This window comes from Urocampus carinirostris, chromosome 4, assembly GCF_059441175.1.
Source record: "Urocampus carinirostris isolate Australia breed hairy pipefish chromosome 4, RoL_Ucar_1.0, whole genome shotgun sequence".
Taxonomy (NCBI): domain Eukaryota; kingdom Metazoa; phylum Chordata; class Actinopteri; order Syngnathiformes; family Syngnathidae; genus Urocampus; species Urocampus carinirostris.
Window position 1 is genome coordinate 32,909,664 of NC_142352.1, and position 26,021 is coordinate 32,935,684.

The 26,021-nt window shown below is 40.1% G+C and overlaps 2 protein-coding genes across 6 annotated transcripts in view; both read right to left on the minus strand.

Annotated features, from left to right (window-relative positions):
- Nucleotides 1-11,332, minus strand: part of LOC148367362 (uncharacterized) — a 38,744-nt gene extending 27,412 nt beyond the window's left edge. For all 5 annotated transcript variants that reach the window (XM_088334227.1, XM_088334229.1, XM_088334230.1 and 2 more), the window contains exons 1-2: nucleotides 11,181-11,332; nucleotides 554-916 (exon numbers count right to left, since the gene is read on the minus strand). In XM_088334227.1, coding sequence (XP_088190353.1) covers nucleotides 554-916; nucleotides 11,181-11,295 — 478 coding nt within the window. In that variant the 5' untranslated portion in view covers nucleotides 11,296-11,332. The remainder of the gene's footprint in view (nucleotides 1-553; nucleotides 917-11,180) is intronic.
- A 2,930-nt stretch (nucleotides 11,333-14,262) lies between these two features.
- Nucleotides 14,263-25,446, minus strand: gpa33a (glycoprotein A33 (transmembrane), paralog a). The gene is made up of 7 exons (XM_088334236.1): nucleotides 25,279-25,446; nucleotides 22,171-22,337; nucleotides 21,102-21,318; nucleotides 20,866-21,030; nucleotides 17,402-17,518; nucleotides 17,192-17,318; nucleotides 14,263-15,675 (listed from the first exon to the last, which is right to left on the minus strand). The coding sequence occupies exons 1-7, from the start codon at nucleotides 25,316-25,318 to the stop codon at nucleotides 15,132-15,134; spliced, it is 1,377 nt and encodes a 458-aa protein (XP_088190362.1). The 5' UTR covers nucleotides 25,319-25,446; the 3' UTR covers nucleotides 14,263-15,131.
- Between the last annotated feature and the right edge of the window lie 575 nt (nucleotides 25,447-26,021).

The following is a 26,021-nucleotide window of genomic DNA, read 5'->3' on the forward strand; positions in this document are numbered from 1 at the left end:
TGCAACCTCAGTGGAAATGTTTAAATCTAAACTTAAAACTCACTTCTACTCCATTGCATACGAATAACCTACTCCTCTTGTCGGTTGAATATAGTTTGTGTAATATAGTGTAACAATCTGTGAAGCCCTTTGAGACTCTTCGTGATTTAGGGCTATACAAATAAAAATGACTTGACTTGACTTGATACCGCCCTTGCTCTCCCGTCCCGACTAATGACCAGTGTCCCTGCAGTCTACGATTATCCTCGTTGACACGGAAATGCCACTTCCACGTTTCAAGCCAGCTGCTACCCTAGTCCGTCAACCATCGGATCGTGGAAGCAAGCCCTACTCTCCCTCTTTATCAATAAAACTGAGTAAACGAACGCTACTGGGTCCTGTCTCCGTTTCTGGCCTGTGACACGATCGTGGTTAAAGAACAAACACACCCACACACACATTATATTTAGAAAGCTAATCATTGTTAAAGGTTCGATGGAACCCAGGTTAAAAAACACTGTATTAGAGGCAAACGTCCCATCATTTGATTTCTGAAAATGTGAGTATTTCTTACTGTTGATGATAGACACATCTCTGTTCTTGTAGTACTCCGACAGGGTGAATGAGGATCCGGCAATGGAGGCCACCGTTCGCACTGTGCGACCATCGTCCGAGCAGTCCAGGTAACTGGATTTCCTCCCGTTGACGTGAGCCCCATCTCCCCCCATGTGCCCGCCCGGGCTCAGGCTGTCAGGGAGGCTGAAGGAATCCCGCGTGCGATCTCGACAGTAAGACTTGTAGACCCACTGCACGATGGGCGTTTGCGTGGACACGCTGTTGAACTGGCAGGGCAGCACCACCGACTGAAACAAAACGGCATACTTCTTCTCCTCTCTTACTAGGACGTGAATTCCACAGCACTGCTGCGAGAGGAAACCTGCGGAGAACACAATTGGATACTTTTGAACCACACAACACACTACTAAGAACATTTTACATATTCTGGATTTATTTATGTATGAGTTTGCTTTTTGCCAGAATAAAATGATGAAAGCATATCATATTTCTGCTAATTTACTTTAATGTGACAATGACAAACTTGTGATATTTTCATCCACTTCTTTTACAGTTGATGGTCATTTGCACAATTATGCAAAAACTTGTTGAGTAAAGAAGCATTAGGAACATTACACAGGGACGCTGTTTAATATTTGGCCACTAGATGTCTTCATATTGTGTAGTGCAGTGTTTCTCAACTGGTGGGTCGCGACCCAAAAAGGGTGTTGTATTAGTCTGCAGCTGAAAAACTGGAAACAATAACTCAAATGTCCTAACGAGACTGCAATTTGAAGACATGACAAAGAATAACAAACAAATATTTTGCTTTAGAATTGGATAAATCTACGGACACAACAAAGGAGTTTTACTTGTTTACGTGAGACTTATGTGGGACGAGACTTACATGACTTACTACTAGAAATGCAGAGGACATTTTCTTATCTGTGGATTTATATGAGCAGACTCTGTTCCTGCCCTGTTTTTCTCTGCCTGATTCTCGTTGCCAACCTGTTTCCGTACCTGACTTTGTCCCGTTCTGCCTGCCCATTATCCGATCTGTTTTGCCCCGCTACCTGCCTGCCTCCCGTTGCCGACCTCGTTTCCGAACTTGACACCTTCCTTGCTCTCCAGTCCCGGGTAGCGACTTGTAATTCCCGCCTGTCTTCGACCCTCTTCGCTAGACACGGAAGTGCCACTTCCGCATCTCCTGCTCCCCTTGTCCGTCAAACATCGGATCGTGGAAGCAAGCCCTACTCTCCCTCTTTATCAATAAAAACTGAGAAAACAAGCGCTATTGGGTCCTGTGTCTATTTCTGGTCTGTGAAAGTTGACATTTTGACAGTTCACAACTCTTCTTTAACCGCAAGTATCCAACATTTTCGAAATACTGTTGTGACAAATATGTCCCACTTGTATGTCTGTTCTTTTACAAATGATAAGATTGCTAGTACAAGGACACAAGATAGATATTAAGGACACTGAATTAATTTACCCTTGAGCTTCCTCCCCACATGTTGAGTCGAGTAACTTCAAAAACACAATAGCACATTACCCAACATGCAGTTGGCAAGATAAAAAACTAAGGCCGAGCTGTAACTTGGTCATCCTTGTTTTGCAGCCTGTGAACCTGCAGTCACATGATGACCAGGAGCTTGAAATCAGCATGTCAGGAGCAACATTCAGTAGAAGGAGGACCATGCAAAGGAAACATTCCACCCCCACGTATCCACACCCGCAAACATCTGCGAAAACACGAGGTCTTGAGATCAAGAGTTTAAGGCGCTTCAGCTCTACCACGCCTGCTTCTGGCGTCTCCCGCTCGCTGGCCTGCCGTCACTTTGGATTACTCACTTCACATGCACATTGCATTCCTATTTGTCTGTACACGTCACAGACCAGAAACGGACACAGGACCCAATAGCGCTCGTTTTCTCAGTTTTTATTAAGAGGGAGAGTAAGGCTTGCTTCCACGGATCCAATGGTTGACGGACAAGAGGAGCAGGAGATGCGGAAGTGGCACTTCCGTGTCTAGCGAGGAGGGTCAAAGACAGGCGGGAATTACAAGTCGCTAGCCGGGACTGGAGAGCAAGGGCGGTGTCAAGTTCGGAAAGGAGGTCGGCAACGGGAGGCAGGCAGGTAACGGGGCAAAACAGATTGGATAACGGGCAGGCAGAACGGGGCAGAATCAGGTCCGGAAACAGGTTGGCAAAAAGGATCGGGCAGAGAAAAGCAGGGCAGGAACAGAGTCTAACGTAAGAGCTTACCGAGCTGGGGGCAACGGTTCGCATAACAGTCTGACAGGGATCTCTTGGAAGTCGGGGGTTTAAAAAGAGTACATAAGCCAATCAGCTGTCCGGGCTGTTGGCGCTAACAAGCAATCGCAGGTGCTCTGAATCGGCAATCATGACAGTACAAGGTTCTTCATTTGGTTACTATGTATGTTTCTTTTTTTAACCTACCCTAATTCCTATTTTGCAATCTACAATTCAATGACCAACGGGCGCATGTGGAATGCTCTGCCCTCTAAGATTTGATCTGATACCTTTTCAAGGTTTCTTCATTTCTTCACACTGGGGTTTTTAAGTATTTCCTTGCCCTCATGTAGGTTTTAGATGAGGGGATGGTGTTGTAATAGTCTGTTTTATGAACAGCTCTTTGAGACTCCTTGTGATTTAGGGCTTTACAAATAAACATGACTTGACTTCACCTAGTGATGGGAATGATGGCTAATTTTAGGAAACTGGCTTTTTGGCTCGGCCCACCAAAAAGAGCCCAAATGCAGCAATAATTAATTGAATGCCTTTTAAGGCTTTTCAAGGATCTGCGGGAACCCTGCACTAGATGTTGCTGTATTGTGTAGTGCAAGAGAAAACGAGTGCTGCAAAGCACAAGGAAGAATATAAACTGCTGACACTCAAAATTACCAACAGCACCATTTTTCTTTATTTGCCCAGTTTTTCACAAGGTTTTTGCAGGTACCCTTAGCAGCAAGATGGCAGTCATATACAGGGAGTGCAGAATTATTAGGCAAATGAGTATTTTGACCACATCATCCTCTTTATGCATGTTGTCTTACTCCAAGCTGTATAGGCTCGAAAGCCTACTACCAATTAAGCATATCAGGTGATGTGCATCTCTGTAATGAGAAGGGGTGTGGTCTAATGACATCAACACCCTATATCAGGTGTGCATAATTATTAGGCAACTTCCTTTCCTTTGGCAAAATGGGTCAGAAGAGGGACTTGACAGGCTCTGAAAAGTCAAAAATAGTGAGATATCTTGCAGAGGGATGCAGCACTCTTAAAATTGCCAAGCTTCTGAAGCGTGATCATCGAACAATCAAGCGTTACATTCAAAATAGTCAACAGGGTCGCAAGAAGCGTGTAGAAAAACCAAGGCGCAAAATAACTGCCCGTGAACTGAGAAAAGTCAAGCGTACAGCTGCCAAGATGCCACTTGCCACCAGTTTTGCCATATTTCAGAGCTGCAACATCACTGGAGTGCCCAAAAGCACAAGGTGTGCAATACTCAAGAGACATGGCCAAGGTAAGAAAGGCTGAAAAACGACCACCACTGAACAAGACACACAAGCTGAAACGTCAAGACTGGGCCAAGAAAAATCTCAAGACGGATTTTTCTAAGGTTTTATGGACTGATGAAATGAGAGTGAGTCTTGATGGGCCAGATGGATGGGCCCGTGGCTGGATCGGTAAAGGGCAGAGAGCTCCAGTCCGCCTCAGACGCCAGCAAGGTGGAGGTGGGGTACTGGTATGGGCTGGTATCATCAAAGATGAGCTTGTGGGGCCTTTTTGGGTTGAGGATGGACTCAAGCTCACCTCCCAGTCCTACTGCCAGTTTCTGGAAGACACCTTCTTCAAGCAGTGGTACAGGAAGAAGTCCGCATCCTTCAAGAAAAACATGATTTTCATGCAGGACAACGCTCCATCACACGCATCCAAGTACTCCACAGCGTGGCTGGCAAGAAAGGGTCTAAAAGAAGAAAAACTAATGACATGGCCTCCTTGTTCACTTGATCTGAACCCCATAGAGAACCTGTGGTCCCTCATCAAATGTGAGATTTACAAGGAGGGAAAACAGTACACCTCTCTGAACAGTGTCTGGGAGGCTGTGGTTGCTGCTGCACGCAATGTTGATCGTGAACAGATCAAAGCACTGACAGAATCCATGGATGGCAGGCTTTTGAGTGTCCTTGAAAAGAAAGGTGGCTATATTGGTCACTGATTTGTTTTTGTTTTGTTTTTGAATGTCAGAAATGTATATTTGTGAATGTTGAGCTGTTATATTGGTTTCCCTGATGAAAATAAATAATTGAAATGGGTATACATTTGTTTTTTGTTAAGTTGCCTAATAATTATGCACAGTAATAGTCACCTGCACACACAGATATCCTCCTAAAATAGCTAAAACTAAAAAAGCCCCACTCCAACTTCCAAAATATTCAGCTTTGATATTAATGAGACTTTTGGGTTCATTAAGAACATGGTTGTTGTTCAATAATAAAATTAATCCTCAAAAATACAACTTGCCTAATAATTCTTTTTCTCTTCATCTCCCCCATTCTCTTTGTGTCTCTTTTTCTCTCTCTTGTTCAGTCTTTCCCCCGCTCTCTTTCTTTCTCCATTTCTTTGTTTCTCTCTCTCTCGCTTTCTCTTCTCTTTTCCTCTGCCTCATTCTCTTTGTGTCTCTTTTATCTCCGTCTTTCCTTTTCTCTCTCACTTTCTTTCATTCCCTCTTTCTCCTTTCTTTCTTTCTCTCGATAAATGTAAATGTTCTGTATTTATATAGCGCTTCTCAAGTCAATGAAGACCTCCCAAAGCATTTTACAATGTGCTTTACACTTTTCCCTTTTACACACTAACTAACCGATAGCAGCGTCAGCCATGCAAGGCAACTTCCTGCTATCGGGGGCATTAGGGATTAACTGTCTTGCCCAGGGACACTTCGACATATAACACGGAGGAGCAGAGAATCGAACCTGTGACCTCTTGATCCCAAGACTAGTGTTCTACCTCCTGAGCTAATGCTGCACCTCAGCCTATTTTTCTTTTTCTAGCTTTATCTTTTCTTCTCTGCATCTTTCTTCTTTGTTCACTCCCTCTCTTTCTATCTGTGTTCCTCTGTTTCTTTCTTTCCCTCCCTCTTTGTCTCTCTCTCTGGCTCACTCTCTTTCTCAATTTTTCTTTCTCTCTTTTTTTAATCCCTTCTCTCTCTCCCTCGTTATTTGTTTCTTTCTCCCTTTTTGTGTCTTTCTTTCTCTTTCTCTCCTTGTGTTTCTCTCTTTCTCTTTTTTCTCCCTCTTTTGGTCTCTCTGTCTTACTCTTTCTTTCTTTCTTTCTTTCTTTCTTTCTCCTGTCACGCTTTCTTTCTCTTACTCTCGCATGTCTCATTTGTGTTTTCTCATATATGTTGATCTTAGATCCGTTTTGGAAGAATAACTTAGGGATGAAAGAAACACAATTTTAGTTTTTTTTCAATTGTTACTTAAAACAAAAACATAGCTCAAACTCACCAGTTATTTCAATGGAAACTCTATACAGTACATACATATACCGTATATGCGCAAAGATTGTAAACAACTTTAAACTTGCAAAACTGACCTTTAATCATTTTAAGACTTCTTGCATTGGCTAAGGGAGAAACGGTTTCCAAAAGCAAACAAATCAGAGCTTGATGGATGCTATTCTTTTTAACAGATTCCAATGGTTTTAACGCCAAGGCAACTGCTTCTACTCTGTCCGGGGATCCCAGATTGTAAAAGTCAAGTGTAAAAAAAGAAGGATCTTAGAGAGAAGTATCTTAGTCTGTTTTAAAGGGACAGTGTATATTATTAGGTGCCTACTGGTGGTAAAAAAAAGCTTCATTTAAAAAACAACAACAATATTGATTTAAGTAATCATAAAAAAATATATATCAACTATCACATAAACATGCATTTTAAAAAATATATTTAGCGGTTGAGAAATGATCGTTTATTTGACGTGATTGTCCGCCATCTTGCTGCCGAGGCTAAAGCTTCTTTTATTTATTTTGGACACAATTAATATTATTTTTTCACAAATAGAAAACTGAAAGAACTTAGAACGTTCCATGTAAGATAATTTTTTGCTCATTCTAAGTATTTTTTTCCTCTTTTCTTTTTCATTTTTATTTATTGTAATAAATCCCTTTCATTTTCCCCCTTTCCTGCCTTTTTCTCTTGTCCTGTTTTCATATTTTCTTTCTTTTTTCCCTTTTTCTTCTTATCATTTTTTTCATTGCTCTTTTTTTATCGTTTCTTTTTTTTTGTTTGAGTTTGATCATAGTTTTGTCTTTTTTCCCCTTCTTTCTTTCTTACATTTCCTGTTGTCTCTTACTTTTTTCTTTCTTCGCAAAAAGGCTAGGCAAAAAAGTGAGCGAAAATAATGTGTTTTCGTCTCTTTGAGTCTTTATTCTTCCTTGTGTTTTTTAGCACTCACTTTCTGTTGTACAACACTATACTGAGAAATGTAGTGGTCAAAGAGTTACGTTATGTACATTTAAGAAAAATCTTAATGTGAATTTCCCTGCGGCGATGAATAAAGTATCTATCTATCTATCTATCTATCCAATGCAGGCGTGTCAAACTCATTTAAGCTCTTGTGCAAGAGGTAGAAAAAAACATTATCAGGGTGGCACACTCGTAAATTAATGGCCAAAAAAGGATGCCTTAGCTGGAGGGCTGGGGGTCTTTTCACAGGCTCACATTTAAATTAGGATTTAGGGGATGTAAGATTTGATTATAAAACCCTGATTGAGGTTTAATAAATATTTTTTTCATCATTATGATTTAGTTGCTTGCAATTCTTTCAGGACTGTGCATTTATAAAAACAATTAAAAAGTGAAACAATTGAATTAATTTTTACTACAGTTTATTTAAATTGGGGAAAAAAACTCACATTGACTGGAATTTGATATAATGATTTAAAAGTCTGTTTTACATTTCTTAACGAAAATATTTACTTGAATATGGGAACTTTGCTGCTAGACTTGGTATCTATAATAGAAACTCCTGTAAAGACAACCAGGAGCTAGTTTTTTCATTTTTATTTTTTATAATGCCTTAAATATCATGTACGTGACTTCAATTTTTGGTAAAATGACATCTGGATAGGATTCCTCCATGTTCTCTGGTCTATTTATGGTAGCCAGCAAATACACCTTTGCCAGGTGCTTTGCCGGTGGCGCACGGTTTAGGCGACATCTAGTGGAAATATTCAAAACAGCGAGTCAATGTCTGATGCGATGCCCATAACATTCCTCTTGTGCATCTCACAGCACGGTCTCACGGGCCACATTCGGCCTGCGGGCCATGAGTTTGTCACATGTGTCTTAATCTATCCTAAAGGAAAAGTCTTGAAATGAAATGAAATGAAATGATCTGCATTTATATAGCGCTTTTCAAGTCAATGACTTCCCAAAGAGCTTTACAATGTGCTCCACATTTCCCAATAGCGGCCTTGCTGCCATGTAAGGCGCTAACCTGCTTATTGGGGGTATTAGGGGTTCAGTGTCTTACCCAAGGACACTTCGACATGTAACACGGACGAGTCGGGATTCGAACTGGGATCCCTTGGTCCCAAGACGAGCGCTCTACCTCCTGAGCTACTGCCGCCCCACTGAGTGACCACTGAAAACAGGCGTGCTTTTCTCTGATGAACTTCCATTAAAGGATCAAACAAAACAAGATGAAAAAATCGTACTAAAAGGGCTTTTCTTGTAGGAAAGTACAAAAACAGAGGACTGATTCTCCCGGGATCAAGGAGCTGGGAGAGCAACCCACACGTTATTACTCATTTAAAACTAAATCCCTTCTGGGGGCAACATATAAGCAGAAGGAGTTGCTGTGTGTGGGGGGGGTTCCTGTTGCGATTTTCAAAGAGGGTCTAGGAATGTTTTCACTTTTGAGGGTGTGGAATAATGTGATAAAACATGACTCAAACTAGTGATGCACTCCTTGGCTTGCATCCCTGAAGCGTGTGTCGAGTATTTTAGATGAGTGGTTCATGAACCGCGAGTCGAGGTGTGTGTTGATGGCGTAAGCGGTGACGTTTAAAGTCCTGGGTGTACCGGGTAACTGATTCATTAAATGGTTTACTAGTTTTGAGTGTGGTCCGAAATAAAAGTGGCAAAGAAACACCCTCACTGTTAAAGGTGCCCTTCAGTACTGGAAGTCGCAGAAATACAGACTACTTACGAATTTAATTCGTTCTAGAGCAGCTTTGTAACCTGAATATTTTTAAGTAGAGACTCCTTTTTCATATAAATGTGCTAATCTGTTCTAAGTCCCGCATTAAAATATAGATTTTCTAATTACTCACAAATCCAAACATGAAACAAATACATACTAAAATTAGGTAACAGCCATAAACATAAAACGAGCGGCAAATAATGTAAAAAAAACAGTAGAGGAAATAACAAAAATATTGATTAACCTTTTAACTGGGGAAGCGAAGAGCATGCTCAGGGAGCAGCGAATGGTACTGTATTTTGGACTTTGTATTCTGAAAGGCCTTTGTAACTAGAGGCAACATTTTCCCGTTCAGGTACTTTGTAACCTGAACTTTTGTATGTAGAGACTTTTGTAAGTAATTGTATCACTGTATGCGCTTCTAATTCTTTACAAACTTACTATCACACATCTATGCACCCCTGCTTCATCTGTACTTTGTGAAAAAATAAACCGCTTGGGTCCAAAAAAGAAAGAAAAATATTGTTTTTAAAATGATTATTATTATTTATTATAATTATTTTACCTCCTTTTTCACATGTTGCATAAACACAAGGTAACACAGAACAATTCACTATGCAGTGTTACTCCCTTAGTACATTCTTCAAACCGATTTCTTTATATTTAGAGCGTATTTTACACAAGCGTGTTATCCATTTTTCTGTCCAAATGATGGCGTAGTCGAGGCAATAAATCATCTTGAAGCCCCTATGTGTGTGTGTGTGTGTGTGTGTGTGTGTGTGTGTGTGTGTGTGTGTGTGTGTGCGTGTGCGTGTGCGTGTGCGTGTGTGTGGAGCATATCCCTTGAGGGCTTCACTGCTTTATGGGGCTTCATTTTGCCATCACTAGCTCAAACTATTAACCTTTTCATGCCGTAAGGCATAAGTATGTTTTCAGAAGCATTGTTCGAGTGCCAAAAATGTAAAGAAACTTTACGTATTGATTCAAACTGATATTTGGAGTTTGACGCAGCTCATCAGTAAGTAAGTATCAAGGTTTGGGGATTTATTTCAGTATGAAAAATCACCGTTAGATGGCACAAGTGGCTATGATCAGATCCTTGTCCACACATTGAAGGAGGCCCTACTTCCTAGTGTTGCTTCCTGTATCCAGCGATTAAAGTGTGTAGGCAGCCCCATACGGCAAGTAGATTAGCGACTTTATTTTAGTGATCAAAGTATGTTAAAGAAAAATTATTTTCATGGGTGCTTTACCACTTGCAAACCACTTTTGTTTGTGATAAAATACCTTTTATGCCAGCATGTTAAATGGACGAAAATAGTGGCTCGGATAACCAGTTAATATTTACAGTAGCGTAGTTCACATATAGGTCATACTTTAGAAGAATTGACTTTTCTTGGCTTGTACTCCACCTTAAATACATCATGAATGTTGGATCAGTAATAACAATGATAACGACAGTTTATCAAAATGTATTATCTTTAACAAGGTCATTATTATAGTTATAACCATTATTATAAAAGCTCTAGTAGCTAGCACCAGTAGTAGCAAACTTAACGTCTACAGTAGGTATTGGTAGCAAACACGTTTCCCTGATAATCACCATATTTACACTTACTAAGGCATTTTGCCTTTAGTAAATCTAGACCATATCGCCACAATTACATTCGAGATAAAATGTACGCCTCAAATGCGGACATTCCAAATGATGTCCTCGGTCCAGTAAGTTATCTTAATGGCTTGCGGCCACGGGCTTCTATGGTGCCTGTTTCCTTGAGGAATGGCTAAAAATTGTGTTCCCTAACATTGCAATTTGTGCACCGGCATGTTGCTATTGAAAAAATGCGACTCTAAATACGCAATTTAACATACAATACTATACTATACTTCTCTTGCTTCATTCACACTCATACCCCTTAGACCGCTCTTATGGGTCAAATATGCGCGCGCAACCTGTGGCCATCCGGTGAGGACAAACCCTGGAACGGGGTCTCTTGCCAACAGCAAAATATTTCGGGGAGTTCGTCCTGTAAATCGTTGCGTAAACAACATGGAGGAGTAACGGTGACTCTGTCTTCAATGTGACAAAACTTCTATTTCAACTCTAATCTATTCAAGGTGCTATTTCTTTATGAACCGGTTTTAAAAAGTCAAATCAGATTATTTACCGTTAACTTTTAGCGGTCAACTACAAAAGCGGCGAGTCATAAGATCAATTTTTGTTAACAGTGCACTTGAATATAAAATCACTTAGCTATGATAAAAGTAATAATACGAAGACGGTTTAGAAACACTAAATACAACATGGCAGTAAGTCGAGAGGAAACCTTTCATTTGTATAAAAAAATGAACGTACCGCATCCATCCAATGCAGAGAGAACTTGTCAGTGTGAACCTGCGCTTTTCCTCACCTACCTGAGAAACAAGTGATCCAGATCCACCACTTCGGTATGCAAAACCTGTTCCAGACGACATAAGTACATTTCAGTTGATCCGAATTGAAGTTGCAATCTATTTTTTTCCGCTTCATCTTAAACGTTACTTGTTCCCCGTCTTCGGACAGAGTAGCCACAAGTAGCGAGGGGCAAATAACGGGATTAAATGGGTCAAGCGTACTGTGAGACCGTACTTTTCCGGAAAGGATTTTCACAATAAGACGATCACTGAGAAACCTCGTTTAGTGTTAATTTGGGAATAAAAAATCCATACACACACAAAAACATTCAGATTGCGAATATCCATCAATTTACGTTAAAGGAATTAATTCATTCATTCAATATCTGCACCGCTTATCCTCACTATGGTCGCGGGGGTGCTGGAGCCCATCCCAGCCATCTTCGGGCAGTGGGCAGGGGACACCCTGAACCGGTTGCCAGCCAGTCGTAGGGCACAGAGAGACAGACAACTCACTCGCTCATTCACACCCAGCAACAATTGGGACCGGCCAATTAACCCGACATGCATGTTTTTGGAATTTGAGAGGACACTGGAGTGCCCGCAGGAAACCCAGGCAAGCACGGAAAGAACATGCAAACTCCACACAGGAAGGTTCAATCTCATGACCTCAGAACTGTGCCGCACATGCGCTAATCACTGCGCCGCCGCGCTGTCCTGTCAAAGTGTGTAATATTTGACCACAATATTTAGCTTTTCATCCGTTTCCCCAGAATTTTGCAAGGAACCAAAAAAGAAAATGGAAACAAAGTAATGGGGGGAAAATGAAAATAAATGAAGAAATATAAGCCAGAAAAAGAAACAAAAGGTAAGAAAAAAAGGGAAAGAAAATGATAAAAAGAAAAAAATATAGGAAACAGAAAACTGCAAAGAAAACAAGAAAACATGGAAAGAAAAAAATGAAAATGGAGAAAGAAAGACAAAAATGATTTAAAAAGCAAGAAAAATGAAAAATAAAACAAAAGACAAACAAAAAGTTTTCAGCAGTACCTGTAGCAGCAAGATGGAGAACATTTATGTCAGCTCCCTCTAGGTGAGGCTCATGTTATATCAAATAAATGCAAATGTCTTCACCTTTGTTCACTCTGTTGTCTGGTGTGAGCGAAGGCAAACGCCACAGAGCACGGCGTGGCAGCAGGATGCCAGACAAACATGGTGGCCCCCTAAGTGGGGATTCTATTGTCTAAATGGAACGCAAATTTCCCCAACCTATGGATTTTTTAAAAATAAAAATTAACATGGATATGATGGTTCATGTATTTTTGCCAGGTATTCACCAGATCAAATTGCTCCGTGTGCTTGGCTAGCGTTTTCACGTGTTTGCAGTTTGTTCTGTGGGTTTTCATCAAGTGTCTCATGAAAACAAACTGTTTAATGAGATTGAGGCTTCCATAGAAATGTACTGTACAGCCAAAACGTGGTTGTTTGGTGGAACAACGTGACTGGAAACTATAGTTGAGACCGTGCCATTTGCATTTTGGATTGAACCATTTCTTTGCCAGCGTTGCTTTTGCTTCACATTGATTAAAATTGGAACAAATTAGAATAGATTTGCATAGGCTACATTTTATCTCCGAGCCAGATGTACTAATTGAAAGTGCCATATCTGGCTCTCGAGCCATAGGTTCTCGACGCCTGTCCGAGAGCAAACTCCTGGCCCGCAGGCCAAAAGTGGTTTGCTGCATCATTGTGAGTGGTCTGCGAGACCCTGCCGAGAGAATCACAAAAGCAACAGCGGCATCTCGTCAAATTATGACTTGCAATTTTAAATCTGTCCACTGGATGACAAAAAAACTGTCCTAGTCCCAGTCTGCATGAGCACCCCGACCCCTGCGTTTAATTTCTTTATTTAAAAATGCACAGTTGATATACACTACTAAAGCTTAGTGAATCAAATTTTGAGAATAAAAACTCCCCAATAATCTTTTTATGATTTAAACTTACATATTTGAATCATAATTTGAGTGTGAGCCTCCGAAAAGACCAACTAGAGCAGTGTTTTTCAACCAGTGTGCCGGAGCACAATAGTGTGCCGTGACACCATGTCTAGTGTGTCACAGGAAATAGCCCAATTTTATGGGTATTTTATTAGCATTTAGAAAAAAAATTGATCGCCCTGCTGCAACATTCATTCATACTGGTAGGTGGCAGCATTGACTTTCTCTCTTTTTATAAAGCAATTATCTGCTCATGAGACAGCACAGGTACATATATTGATCACTCATTTTGTTTTTAATGAAGGTGTTTAACATTTTCCACTAGAAAATAATATAAATGGAATAAAGTAAAAAAAAAACATAATTTTAATATCTTGATATTTTACAAAAAAAGACAGAGCGTAGTGAAACATGTTTTGTTCCACTAGAAAATATTTTTTGCTCATTTTTAGTTTGTTATTTTTCTAGAAAATCATGAATAGTAGTAAAACTTGAAAACAAATGAAACTAATACAATCCCAAATCACAGCAAAATTATGAACCAGAATGAATAACTTGGTTTAGCTCCTTACCCACGGTGACAAAAATGTTAATGTAAAATGTACAGTACTTTATTTACACAGCCTTTTACAACCGTCCTTTCAGTGCTTCTTCTACCTATAATTTATACTGTACTTTTGTCAGCATGATAATTTAAGGGAAAAAAATTATGAAACCGGAACTAGCAATTCATCTTTAAACACTTTCTACGGGCGGTGTGCCTCAAATATTTCATGAAAATACGTGTGCCTTGTGTCAAAAAGGTTTGAAAACACTGAGCTAGAGCACTATTATTGACGACATTAATTTACTTTTCGACCTCAGTGAGAATGTTCCTTCTACCAAGCGACCCCTGCCCAAGGGAAATGAGTCAAATGACACACTGTACAGGAAAGTCGCAAGAAAGTAATTGTAATTTTTGTCATTACACAACTATAAAGGAACTGTCTTGCCGGTTAAAACCCAATAAAGTTTCGGATCATATGAAGTGACTCCTTGAGCTAGACCCTTCATTCGATGGCAAGGACTGCCCTCCAGTGTTCGAAATTCAAAAAACATTTAAAACGTGTGTCAGCATCATTTTATTTCAGATGGAATATAATTTACAATGTTTTAAAAGACTTACACAGATGTCCTGTGAAAAAGATTCACTAAAGCTAAATTACAAAACTGTTTATTTGCACATAAAACAGGCTTATAAAACAATTGATATCCTTTGAGTAACAAGCACCCCCAAAAACATGACACCGTATCCTCACAAACAACGACATAAAGTAAACTGCACCTGTTTTTAAGTACTGTGGAATGGTATCCAAATTGACTGAGCAGCCTTAAAATGGCACATGGCTTCACAGAGTCAAGAACACTAAAATACTCTGCTCTAAGAATAAAAAAGGATTGGAAAAAAAAACGTATAATATAGTTGGCGGATCTTTGTTCAACGTAAGACATTGTGCAAAGGAAGAATATATTCCTAATAAAATTCATTGTGTGTGTGACACAAAAAACTGACTAAATAAATATTTAAAAATCTCCAGACAGATTTAAAGAACATACGTTTGAAAAACTAAAAAAACGTAGAGGGTTTATAAAAACAAAATCTCCTTGTTCATGTGTTTTGCATCCGATCTACTCAAAAGCTTCCAAGTGCAGTGCCTGGCCCAAATAAGGGCAGACTTCTTAACTTTAAGAAATAGTCTAAAAAGGGAAAGCACTTACGAAGATTGATTGGAATCCAAGAGAAATGTCTGTCTCCATTGGCAAAACAAGGAGACACATCTTAAGACAACACGACACAAAGGGTTCGTTCCTTGGCAACAAGGTAGCCTAACGCTACAACTTTTGAGGTATAAGCTCAAATTCGTATTTTACGAAGCCGGGGAAAACGACAGCCATATATCAGTTCCTGCGAGATCGACAGTTTAACCGGGAACGCTTACTCGTCTCTTCTGCGTGGCTTATCGGACGGGACTGGAGGCCTGTCTCGAGCATCGTAAGGTATATCGTAACGGTCATCGTCACGGTAACGCCTATCTCTTTCTCCATCGTCGTTATACTTATCGCGAGGATCGCCGCGGCGGTAGTCGTCGTCGTAGCGATCGCGTACGTCTGAATACTCGCTGCGGCGATCGGTGTAATCGCTACGACGGTCACTATAGTCGCTGCGGCGGTCGTCGTAATCCCGACGGCGATCGGAGTAATCGCTTCGCCCGTCGTCGGGATCCCGACGGCGGTCGTCGGGATCCCGACGGCGGTCGTCGTAATCCCTGCGGCGATCGGAGTAGTCGCTTCGCCCGTCGTCGGGATCCTGACGGCGATCGTCGTAGTCGCTACGACGATCACCTTCGGGATCTCTGCGGGGGCTGTGGTCTCGTTCCCGAAGTGGGGCCCTCGCACTGGACTCGTCATCGATGCGATCGGTTGACCTTTCGGCTCCGTTCCGGTCAGGCATTTTGTCGGGGGGGCCTTCCTCTCGAACTCTAAAAAGCAAAAAACACTTTCATGGGAAAGAGTTCACCTTTACCCTTTGTAGTATCCCAGTTGGAATCACTGTAAACCAGGGAGGCTCACACTTTTCCAGCATACTTATAAAATGAGGTAAGATCGTAGGCCCCGAATCCGGCCAGAAATCATTAGTTCAGGTTCAGGCCAAACATCTCTCTTTTCTTATTTTTTTTTTAATATCCACTTACTTCCATCTTCACAACATTGCTAAAATTCGCCCTATGCTGTCTCAGTCAGGTGCGGAGATTATAATTCACGCGTTTGTTACTTCCCGTCTCGATTACTGTAATGCACCACTCTCTGGTCTCCCGAAGTCCAAAATCAAGAGTCTTCAGCTAGTACAAAATGCTGCAGCTAGGCTTTTAACTAAGACAAGAAAGTTTGATCACATTACCCCGATTGTAGCTAACCTGCGTTGGCTCCCTGTTTTCTTAAGATGTGATTTTAAGGTTCTGTTGGTATTATACAAAATCATAGATGGACTTGCTCCCTCATATCTTTCAGATTTAATTTCCCTCTATGTTCCGGTCCGGAGCCTTCGTTCTGAAAGCGTTGGTCTACTAGTGATTCCAAGAGCCATGAAGAGTTCCGCAGGTTCAAGAGCGTTCTCCAACCACTTAGGTCAAGTCTAATAATTAATTGTAATTATAATAAACTAGCTCAAGGATGGGGGGACACATTATTCATCATGATAACATTTTCAAGCAGAAAGTATCGGTATCATATCGATATTAGACGATACTCCTGTGTTTACTAGGAATTTGATCAATACCAAAATTCTTAGTATCGCCCACCCTTAGTTTCCAGTCTGATTGAACTTGTTTTAGCCAAATTTTAATAAAACATCAGGTAGTTTCGGGGGCACTGTAGAATTTAGAAAATTCGAACAGTTGCGTAATCATACTGACATAACAGTATTATTATTATCATCATCATTTTGCCCCAAGACAAGCGGAAACTCTGGAAAAAAATTCCCAAGTATAAATCGCATTGAACGACTGATGCAAATAATCTTTGATACCATTTTTAGTATTTATTCTTAGGGGGATTTGATTGACATTTTTCTTCTCTGTTCATCTAAATACAAGGTTACAATAAATCCAAAACAACTATCGTTTGACATTCTAAAATCAAGGTAGAAATGTTTTTCAAAACACACTTAAAGTTCTTCTTGAGAACGAACATTGATTTCTCTAGATCGAAGATTTAACTACAACAAGGTCATCCATCCTTGACGAACGTCTCTGAGATTGTTCTTAAACCGATTTTAAATGTATTTTAACAACACAATTTAGCATTTGAGTTAGGTTGTGTGCCACAAATCACTCGATTAATTCATCTGCATCCTACAGGTACTAGTAAATGTTCAAACCACGAAAATAATTTGGTTTTGTGGCATATTCCACGAAATAACCCTGCTATCTAGTGGAAATTTTGGGAATCCGCAATACATCCGCGTGTCACGTAATTCATCTGTAAATAAAAACGTACCCCATTGCATATTGCTCCTCTTCCTTCTTCTTGCGACAGCAACAGCAGTAGATGACGACGCCCAGGACGATCAGCGCTGCGACGACTCCAGCAATTATTCCAGCTGTGGCGCCGATGTTCATGGATGCTGCGCGGAGGGAAGGAATAATGAAAGATTTAAGGACGACACGCAAAAAAACACCCAAAAAGGAAAGCAAAACATTTTCCTACGTGGCATGACAGTGAGAGTGATGTTGCAGCTTGCATCGCGGATCTTGTTACGTGAGGCGCAAGTGTAGTAGCCCGAAGTCTCTTTGCTAATGTTGAACAGAGACAAGATGCCACCCTCTGAAAGACAAAATCACCGACGGTCAAATGGTTGCACTTCTCAATTCCCACCATGAGGTAGATTTTCATGTTAACCGTTGGCTATACACCCCCCAAAAAATAAGGAAATTTGCAGACGTAACCCATGAAGCCTCAGCAAAATGTTTGCAAATTATTTTGAACTTTTAACCTTTGTTGGCTAATTAAAAGAGCCACCCCTCAACATATCAGATTAGTAGAACTAATGGCATAACACAGGGGTGGCAATCAAGTTTGACACAAAGAGCCGAAATTTTTAACTGTGAGAGTCAAAGAGCCACACCACGCACTGACCTGCTATGACCGCCAGACACACACAAACATACACAATTAAAAACATATTATTTCCCATAACACACTCCTCTCCTTACAATACAACAAGTATTGTTCCTGTGTTGATTTCAAGGAAAGTGTCCACCCTCAATACACACAAAAAAAACCCAAACATGTGATTCAAATTGAATCGTTTCTTGTACATGATTCAATTGTTTGTTTGTTTGTACATGATTCAAATTGAATCGTTTCTCCGGCGCCGTCACGAATGGCAGCCACTCCAGCAGCTCCCGTGTTATTTTCGATTGTTCTCAGCTCAGGGATGCTGCTGGAAAAGTGAATTTCCCTTCGGGGATGAATAAAGTATCTATCTATCTATCTATCTATGAAACAAGGCAAAGAGCCACAGTGTATAGAAAATATGATGAGGCAAAGAGCCACATTCTTATTGGCTCTAGAGCCACGTGTTCGCCACCCCTGGCATAACACCTTAAAACAGAAAGAAATTCAGATTTTTACTTCAGGAGTAAAACAAGTACAATTTACAAAAAATACAAGCCCTTTATGAAAATAATAGACTTTTCGCAAACTGAAAAAGAAATTTGCTTCGGAGAAATCTGGATGCACTTAAGAAGGACAAAGTCCCAAAATTAGGAGCTGGTGAAACATTTTTCAGAAATCCTCTCAAAGAGCGCAGATTTGGCACGGACAATGGGAACGTGTCCCCACCAATTTTGAGCAATTATTGTGTTGTCCTCAACAATATTACGTGATCGCTTTAAAAAAAAAAAATTAAAAAAAAAATCAAAAAAAAAAAAAAAATCGATAAACGTCTAGTACCTAATGTAAGTACAAGTAGGTTCCGGACGATCGTAAGTTGAATTTGTTAGTAAGTTGCTTCAGTGCTATATTTTGTAAGTTTATGGTTCATATAAGTATGTTTAAGGCTTATATAAGCAACCGGTGTTGTTTTGTTCTAAAAAAATAAAAGTTTCATAAAATAATATGCTCTATAAATATAAATAAAGTTTAACTTACTTTTGGAAGATAAGCTTCACGAGGTCCTCCTCTGTGTTAAGTGGGTGAAAAAAAGCGATCCAACCATTTTCTCACCCACATCAAGTTTTCTTATTCCACTTTCACTTCAAAAGAAACGGCTCGCCTCTTCTTTGCACCAACCATATCAAATGGATGCACGAGATATAAAACAATGAAAATGCAGAAGTTCTTAGCGCGCTGGAGATACAGTAAAGAATGTTTACACGCGAACTAGGAAGAGAAAGCCGGATTTCTTCTTCACGGTGGATGCTGGGTGACCTCTCACAGCGCAACCACACGCCGGTAGCGGCGGAAAGAAGCACTACATAACTGTCCTGTCCTCGGAAAAAGGTGCACACAATACAAAATCTAACTTACAGCAATGTACGGATATTTTTCGATATCCCAGGAGCTCACCGCGTGTTTTGGGGATGCCAGCCTCCTTTTTTTCCCGCAAAAGGCTGCTACCTTTTGTTGATCGGTCATGGTTACAATTGTGCTGTACATTTTTTTGGTGTGTACGTTCATTTAAAGTTACAGTAACTTTAATTTTAAGCTTACATATCATCAACAGTCGATCTCATACCTGTCAACTTTCACCAATTGCTTAGTAATGGGTTTGAGGTGTCCTTAAAAAGTTCAAAATTAAATATTTGCTCCATAAGATAGAATAGAATAGAATATACCTTTATTGTCATTGTTACAAAATGGGTTAACATATTGTGACAACGAAATTGGGCATGACACTCCAGTTTTACACATTCACAGTGAGGTATGAGCCAAGAAGATAAAGGAACAGAGAAGATAAGGTTATAAAACAAGGGGGATAAGGCTATAGTTATAATTTACATGGTATTTACACAAGAAATGTCGGCATGTGGGATGTTACATACAGTGTTATCGTGATACCGTTGGTATCGTAAGGGTTGTGCAATATTGCATTTGGTGCAAAGTCATCATAGTGCAAAAAATAGTCAGCATATGCATTGGTGCAAACATAGACAACATAGTGCAGAAAAAAGGAAATGGTCAGACATTGTGCAAGGTGAGCAGTAAACGTAGTGCAGTCGACATGTGCACGAACATAGACATTAGTACCATTATATTCGTATGAGGTAGTGTTGGCACAAGTTTTCAGGTTTTTTGTGCTGTGTCTGTTTTGAGCAGAAGATATGTGAGATATGTGTTAACAATGCCCCACTGAGTTGACAAAGCCTTTATTTTTTTTTTGTTCCACTGCTCATATCTGCTTTTACCTTACCCTCTGTGTGACGGCAAAGGAACACATTACGTTGGAGGAAAAGAGTTTTCGCGCTCTCAGTTTAAATTTATTCTAGGATGAAAATGGTGAAAGTAAGAAAAGGATCATTTCAAATCCTGCCCAAATGCCTACCCATACCCCCAAAAAGATAAAAAGTAAGTTTATCCGAGCACATCCAAGATTTTTACATACTTGCACGTGCAAGAAAAGAGACCAGAGGCTGCAATGATGAATTCAGCCATAAGATGACAACAGCAAGAAGAATATTATGAAGTTACAGACACCATCTTTGAGTAATAACAAACCTTACAAACACAGCACGCCCATATTTATTTAAAGCAAGACAATATAAGCAATATACGATGGGGTTGTCGTCTGCTACCAGCGACAAGAGATGATCCAGATTAGAGCCAAAATGGGAACGATTTTTTTTTTCTATGTGAAATGATCCAAAAACATAAAATACTTAAACCTTTGTGTGGTGCTACTACCTCCATGGTATTTGCTCAAAATACTATCTTATTATTGTATTTTTATGTTTAATCACTTTAATATATTTTTAGTGTTTAGGAAGATGTGTTTTATAGCTATTTATCATCATTCACTGTGATTCTTTTCGGGCTCGGTATTGGGCCCATTTGTTTTTAATTATTTCAGATTGGGAAAATTCAAGCAACTCGCACAATCTCAAAATGAATTATTCCGAATGAAGAGGCACCCCTGTATTTCTACGAGCGGGCTTATTTGATGTACTTACTGTGGGAGGTCTTTGGGTCTACCGCACGAGGCATTTTACGCACATCAAGACTTGTCCACTCATATTGGGGTGGTGGGGATCCCTCCTCCGAGTAACAGGTCAGGTTGATGTTTTGTCCATATTGTGGTTTCCCTTGAATCTTACAGACGGGTGTAGAGGGAGCCACTAAAAGCAAAACAATTTGGGAAAGTCGTGTATATGACGCACATTTGTTGCCATCCCATTCAAAACCTTACCTAAAACGACCAGGCGAGCAGAGTCAAAAAGTTTGCCTTCAGTGTCACCGGGGATCATGACACGACACTCAAATTCTTTATTGTCATCAAGTGTGATAGAGGACAGTTTCAAGTTGGCCTTTCCTGCTGCCAGGTCCACGTCCATTGTTACCCGGCCTCGATGGGTCTCTTTGATGTCCACCAATGCACCAGACGAGTAATAAGTGGCAAACACTCTCTGGGAAAAAAACAACGGACTGCACATCAGTGTACAGTAATCCCTCGTCGTACGTCGGTTTACTTGACGCGGTTTCGCTACCTTGTGGATTTTCATCGTGCATTGTGTTCTGCAATCTGAATAGCGAAACAGTAACCCCGCCCCTTTTCTCCCTGTGTCCAACTGTGCGTCAATGATGTTGCGGTCTGAGAGCTACACGTAGTAAAACAGCTTGACTTTTTCATTTTGAAGTTTCTCTAAAAGCCATCATGTCAACGAAAAGCTCTGGACCGGCAGAAGTACCAAAAGGCAGAGAAAGATGCTTCTACCGACTTAACTTGCTTTGAAACTGCATGAAGCTCTTTGGCGTCCCTTAGTGGCTCATGTGGGCAATTATTATTTTTTTTTAAATAAACTGGACATATTCTTAAAGTTTTCCCAATTAATATAGATGGACACAGTATGTGTTTTTTCCTTAAGAGTCTTATATGAAATGATCTGCATTCATATAGCGCTTTTCAAGTCAATGACTTCCCAAAGCACTTTACAATGTGCTCCACCTTTCCCAATAGCGGCCTTGCAGCCATGTAAAGCGCTAACCTGCTTATTGGGGGTATTAGGGGGTTCAGTGTCTTACCCAAGGACAATTTGACATGTAACACGGATGAGCCGGGATTCGAACTGGGATCCTTTGATCCCAAGACGAGCGCTCTACTTCCAACCTATACTGATGACAATACGTCATCAAATTAAACTAATCTACCACGAGAAAAATTTTTAAAATAGGGACACCAATTCGAGGCATAAAGTTTCAGAATAATGGATAACACAAATATTTTCTGCTTATTGCTTTTGGCTGAAGTTAAAACCAACCTCATCAGCATTAGCTTCTAATCCTTCCACAGACCATGTGATGATGACTAGTGGCGGTTTGGTGAAGGTCGATCGAAACGAGCAAGGTAAGGTAACATTGTCACCTCTGGCATACTCGTACTGCGCTTCCGCGATGCTTACTTCTAAGGCGCCAACACCAGCCGCCACTGAAATGTCAAAACAGAAATGTTATTGGACCCTTTTTTCAAAAAAAATTTTTTTTTTTTTTCACTAAATGAGATCATGAAAAACAATCGACTCAGATTCATATTCACCCTTTTATTACCATCGGGGGCGCTGGTAATAAAAGATTCCTGGAATAAGACGGGAAGAAATTACATTCAATCAAAGTAGTTCTCTAGTCTAAAACACCCACAAGGTAGCACCAACTTCCCATAATTGTGTCATATATATAGTTATACCGCTTTAAATGAAACAAACGCATATTTTATATTACCCCTTGGGAAACTATATTTTGAGTGAAATCTGTAATTTTATAGCTGATTAGACAATGGTTAAAAACTATTTTGAAAGGAAGTAAAGCTTGAAATGTATGACAGATAGAAAAGTAAAGCCAAAAGAAACTTCTGATCAAATTATAATAATATCTACTCCTTATAGTTACCCATTACTTCTTCCAAAAAGTAACCGAGTTAGGAAGTGAATTACTCTAAAATAACTAGATACCAGGGTAAATACATATTTGTTTCTTTAAAAATAAGTTGTTGTAAGTCAAAGACTTTGAAAATTTATGGGGAGTATGAGTCAGTTGAATAGAGTAAAACAGACATGTGTTGTGTTATTGAACCTTGCAATAGCAGATTTATCCTACACTTAAAGTTCAACAAAATAAAGAGTAAATTTACAAAAAAAAAGATCAAATGAAAAACAATTGAAACCATTTAAAACTATAGAAATGTAAAGACCCCCCCAAAAAATTCATATTGACCAATAACAAGAGAAAAAATGTGCTGTTGATCGTCTCCAGCCGTACACTTCCAAGACTTGGCTCATCAGTTTTTGGTTATCTTTTTTCAGACTGATCGTTATGTTTTTCTAATGAGTATATTTTGAAATGTTCATCAAATGTTGAATCCCAAGAGTTTAAACTTCCCAATGATTTGTGGCATGACGCATTACAAAGACTGGTGACATTGTACAGACATGCATTTGTCTATCAAACTCCAGCGAGCGGCCTACCTGTGGAACATAAAGGGGTATATGATAAAACTGTACAGTCTTTCTTTGTAAACATCTCAAGTTTCAATGTGGGCACATGCGGCTTATCGTCAGGTGCAGCTTATTAATGTACAAAAAATACTTTAAAATGTACTAGGTGTGGCTTATAAGCAGTAGACTCTATAGTCCGGACTTTAGGACATCTAATATGATCATCCATCCATTATCTGCACCGCTTATCCTCAGTAGGGTTGCAGGGGGTGCTGGAGCCTATCCCAGTTAGCTTCGGACGGTGGGCAGGGGACACCCTGAACTGGTTGCCAGCCAATCGCAGGGCACAGGGAACAGACAACTCATTCACACCTAGGGACAATTTGGACCGGCCAATTAACATGAAATGCATGTTTTGGGAATATGGGAGAAAACCGGAGTGCCTGGAGTAAACCCACGCAAGCACGGGGAGAACATGCAAACTCCACACAGGAAGGCAGGTAGCTGGATTTGATCCAATGACGTCAGAACTGTGCCGCGCTAACCACTCAGCCGCCGTTCCGCCCTATATGGCAGTCACTATTGAAGGATTTTATACGATTGAATACAAGTTACATTTATTGAATGCAATGAAGATTTTGGGCTTCAGGTCACGCTGATCTGAATGACGAATGTTTAGTTTAGTTCTGATGATAACAGAACTCTGACGCAGGACGGCAGGCATTGTTTGGAGAAGTTGTTTTGATAAGCGCTCTACTGTTATGAGTTTTTCAGACATCGGGACGCTCTTCTCCGAGATGTTTGGAGCCACGTGACGGCTTTCATTGGCACGCCCATGGGAGGAGCCGGCACACCAGTTTGCGGAAAAAACGTGGGTCGAGGAGAGAGAAGCAGAAGATCGAGAGAGGAGACTTGACAGAGACTCAAGCGACTCCAATTCAGCTAATTCGGCCATATATTCGATGGAGTTCACTTAGCTAAATTATTTAAGAAATTAAGTCAGCCGAGTGTGGAAGTGCCGGTCTCTTGTTCATTGTTCCATCAAGAAACGTGCTCGCATTGTTAGGTGAATTTAGGTGGTGTTATGTTAACGAAGTCAGATAACTAATTCGAACAATTTGGTAAACGGTACATTTCAATATTTAAAACCTAACACTATTTAGAATTATGACATGATCCGAAAAGACGTGACATAAACAACTTGTAGCGCGGAAAACAGCTTTATCCAAAGTAATGCATCACTTTTGACAACCAGTAGCGGTAACAGCAGAAAAAAAAGAGGTCCACTTTACAGCATTACTTACAACGGCATTATTTTCAACACTGCATATATAATAATATAATAGTAGTTATTATAAAGATCTACAAGATACCACCCGTAGTACCAAATTCACTGTCTACAGTAGACACGTATCCTATTTACACTTACTAAGAAATTCAGCATTTAAGTACAGTAAATCCAATCCAGATTGCTACAATAATTCACCAGATACTCAATGAAAACTGCAAACACGGACATTCCTAATGGTATCCTCGGTCCAGTCAGGTATTTTATGGATTGCATCCATAGGCTGCTTTTTAAATGCCCGGTTCCTCTTGGAATTGCAAAAAAAAATGTGTTTTGTGCACCCGTACACACAAGAGCTGGGCATGATGTCTTCGTAATATGCGACTGTAAATACGGAACTCATTTAACAAATATTTTCGAGAAGCAGCCATGTCATCGGGCGTTTCCCCATTTTATCTTCTAGAGTAGAATCTCATTCAAAAAAATCAAACCAATTAGTGAAAATCTTTTCCATGGTGTTAAAATTTTCACTGGTCAGGTTAATATACAAACAAGAATGCAAAAGCTTTCAAATTTTGCATGAACAAAAACAGGTGTGGCCGCCTTAAATACCTGTATGTGTATATTTAAATAATACAAGAATAACTCACTCAAATAAATCACACCGAGGGAAATAATTCTTGTCTCCATGGTCAGAATCCACGTTTTCCTGGACCGTGGCTTTCTCCTTGCTTTAAAGAAATTTTAGACGTGAAGAGAGACGAAATGTCTCCCTCGTCGATTCGTTTGCTTCACCAGGTGAGCGCCTTCAATTTGGAAGAGAAGGTGGGTGGATCGATCCAAATAGCAATATTATCGATAACAAGCAGGTACAGTAATCCCTCGTTTTTTTCGTGCGGGTTGTGTTCTAAAAACGTCCAGCGATAGACAAAACCTGATCCACTTTATTTTACACTTTATTTTGCCACCATCATTGTGACATTGTGGAAAACTGCATTTACCTTCCTATAGATACTATATAGAGTGCTTCGAGGTCCTAAGATTACCCACAATGCATTGCTGGCGCCCATTTTGGAAGTCCACAAACCTTTTCACTTCATCGTTATTGTTCAGCGAACCAGTTAGATTCTACATTGTAATGCCGAATACGTGCGTTATTGTTGGCTGTTGTAGCCGAGGGGAAACGGGTGGGAAGGGCTTCTTTAGACTTCCGAAGTGTGTTTACGATCAGGGGATTGAAGCTCAGGAGAAAAATGAACGGCGAAGACGAATGTGGCTGGCAGCTATCAACCGGTCGAATTTGCCAAAGCTTGACTGTGTTCGTGTTTGTTCTGACCACTTTCTGACAGGTAAATTGAATTATTTATGATGTAGAAATAAATTTTAAAGAGGT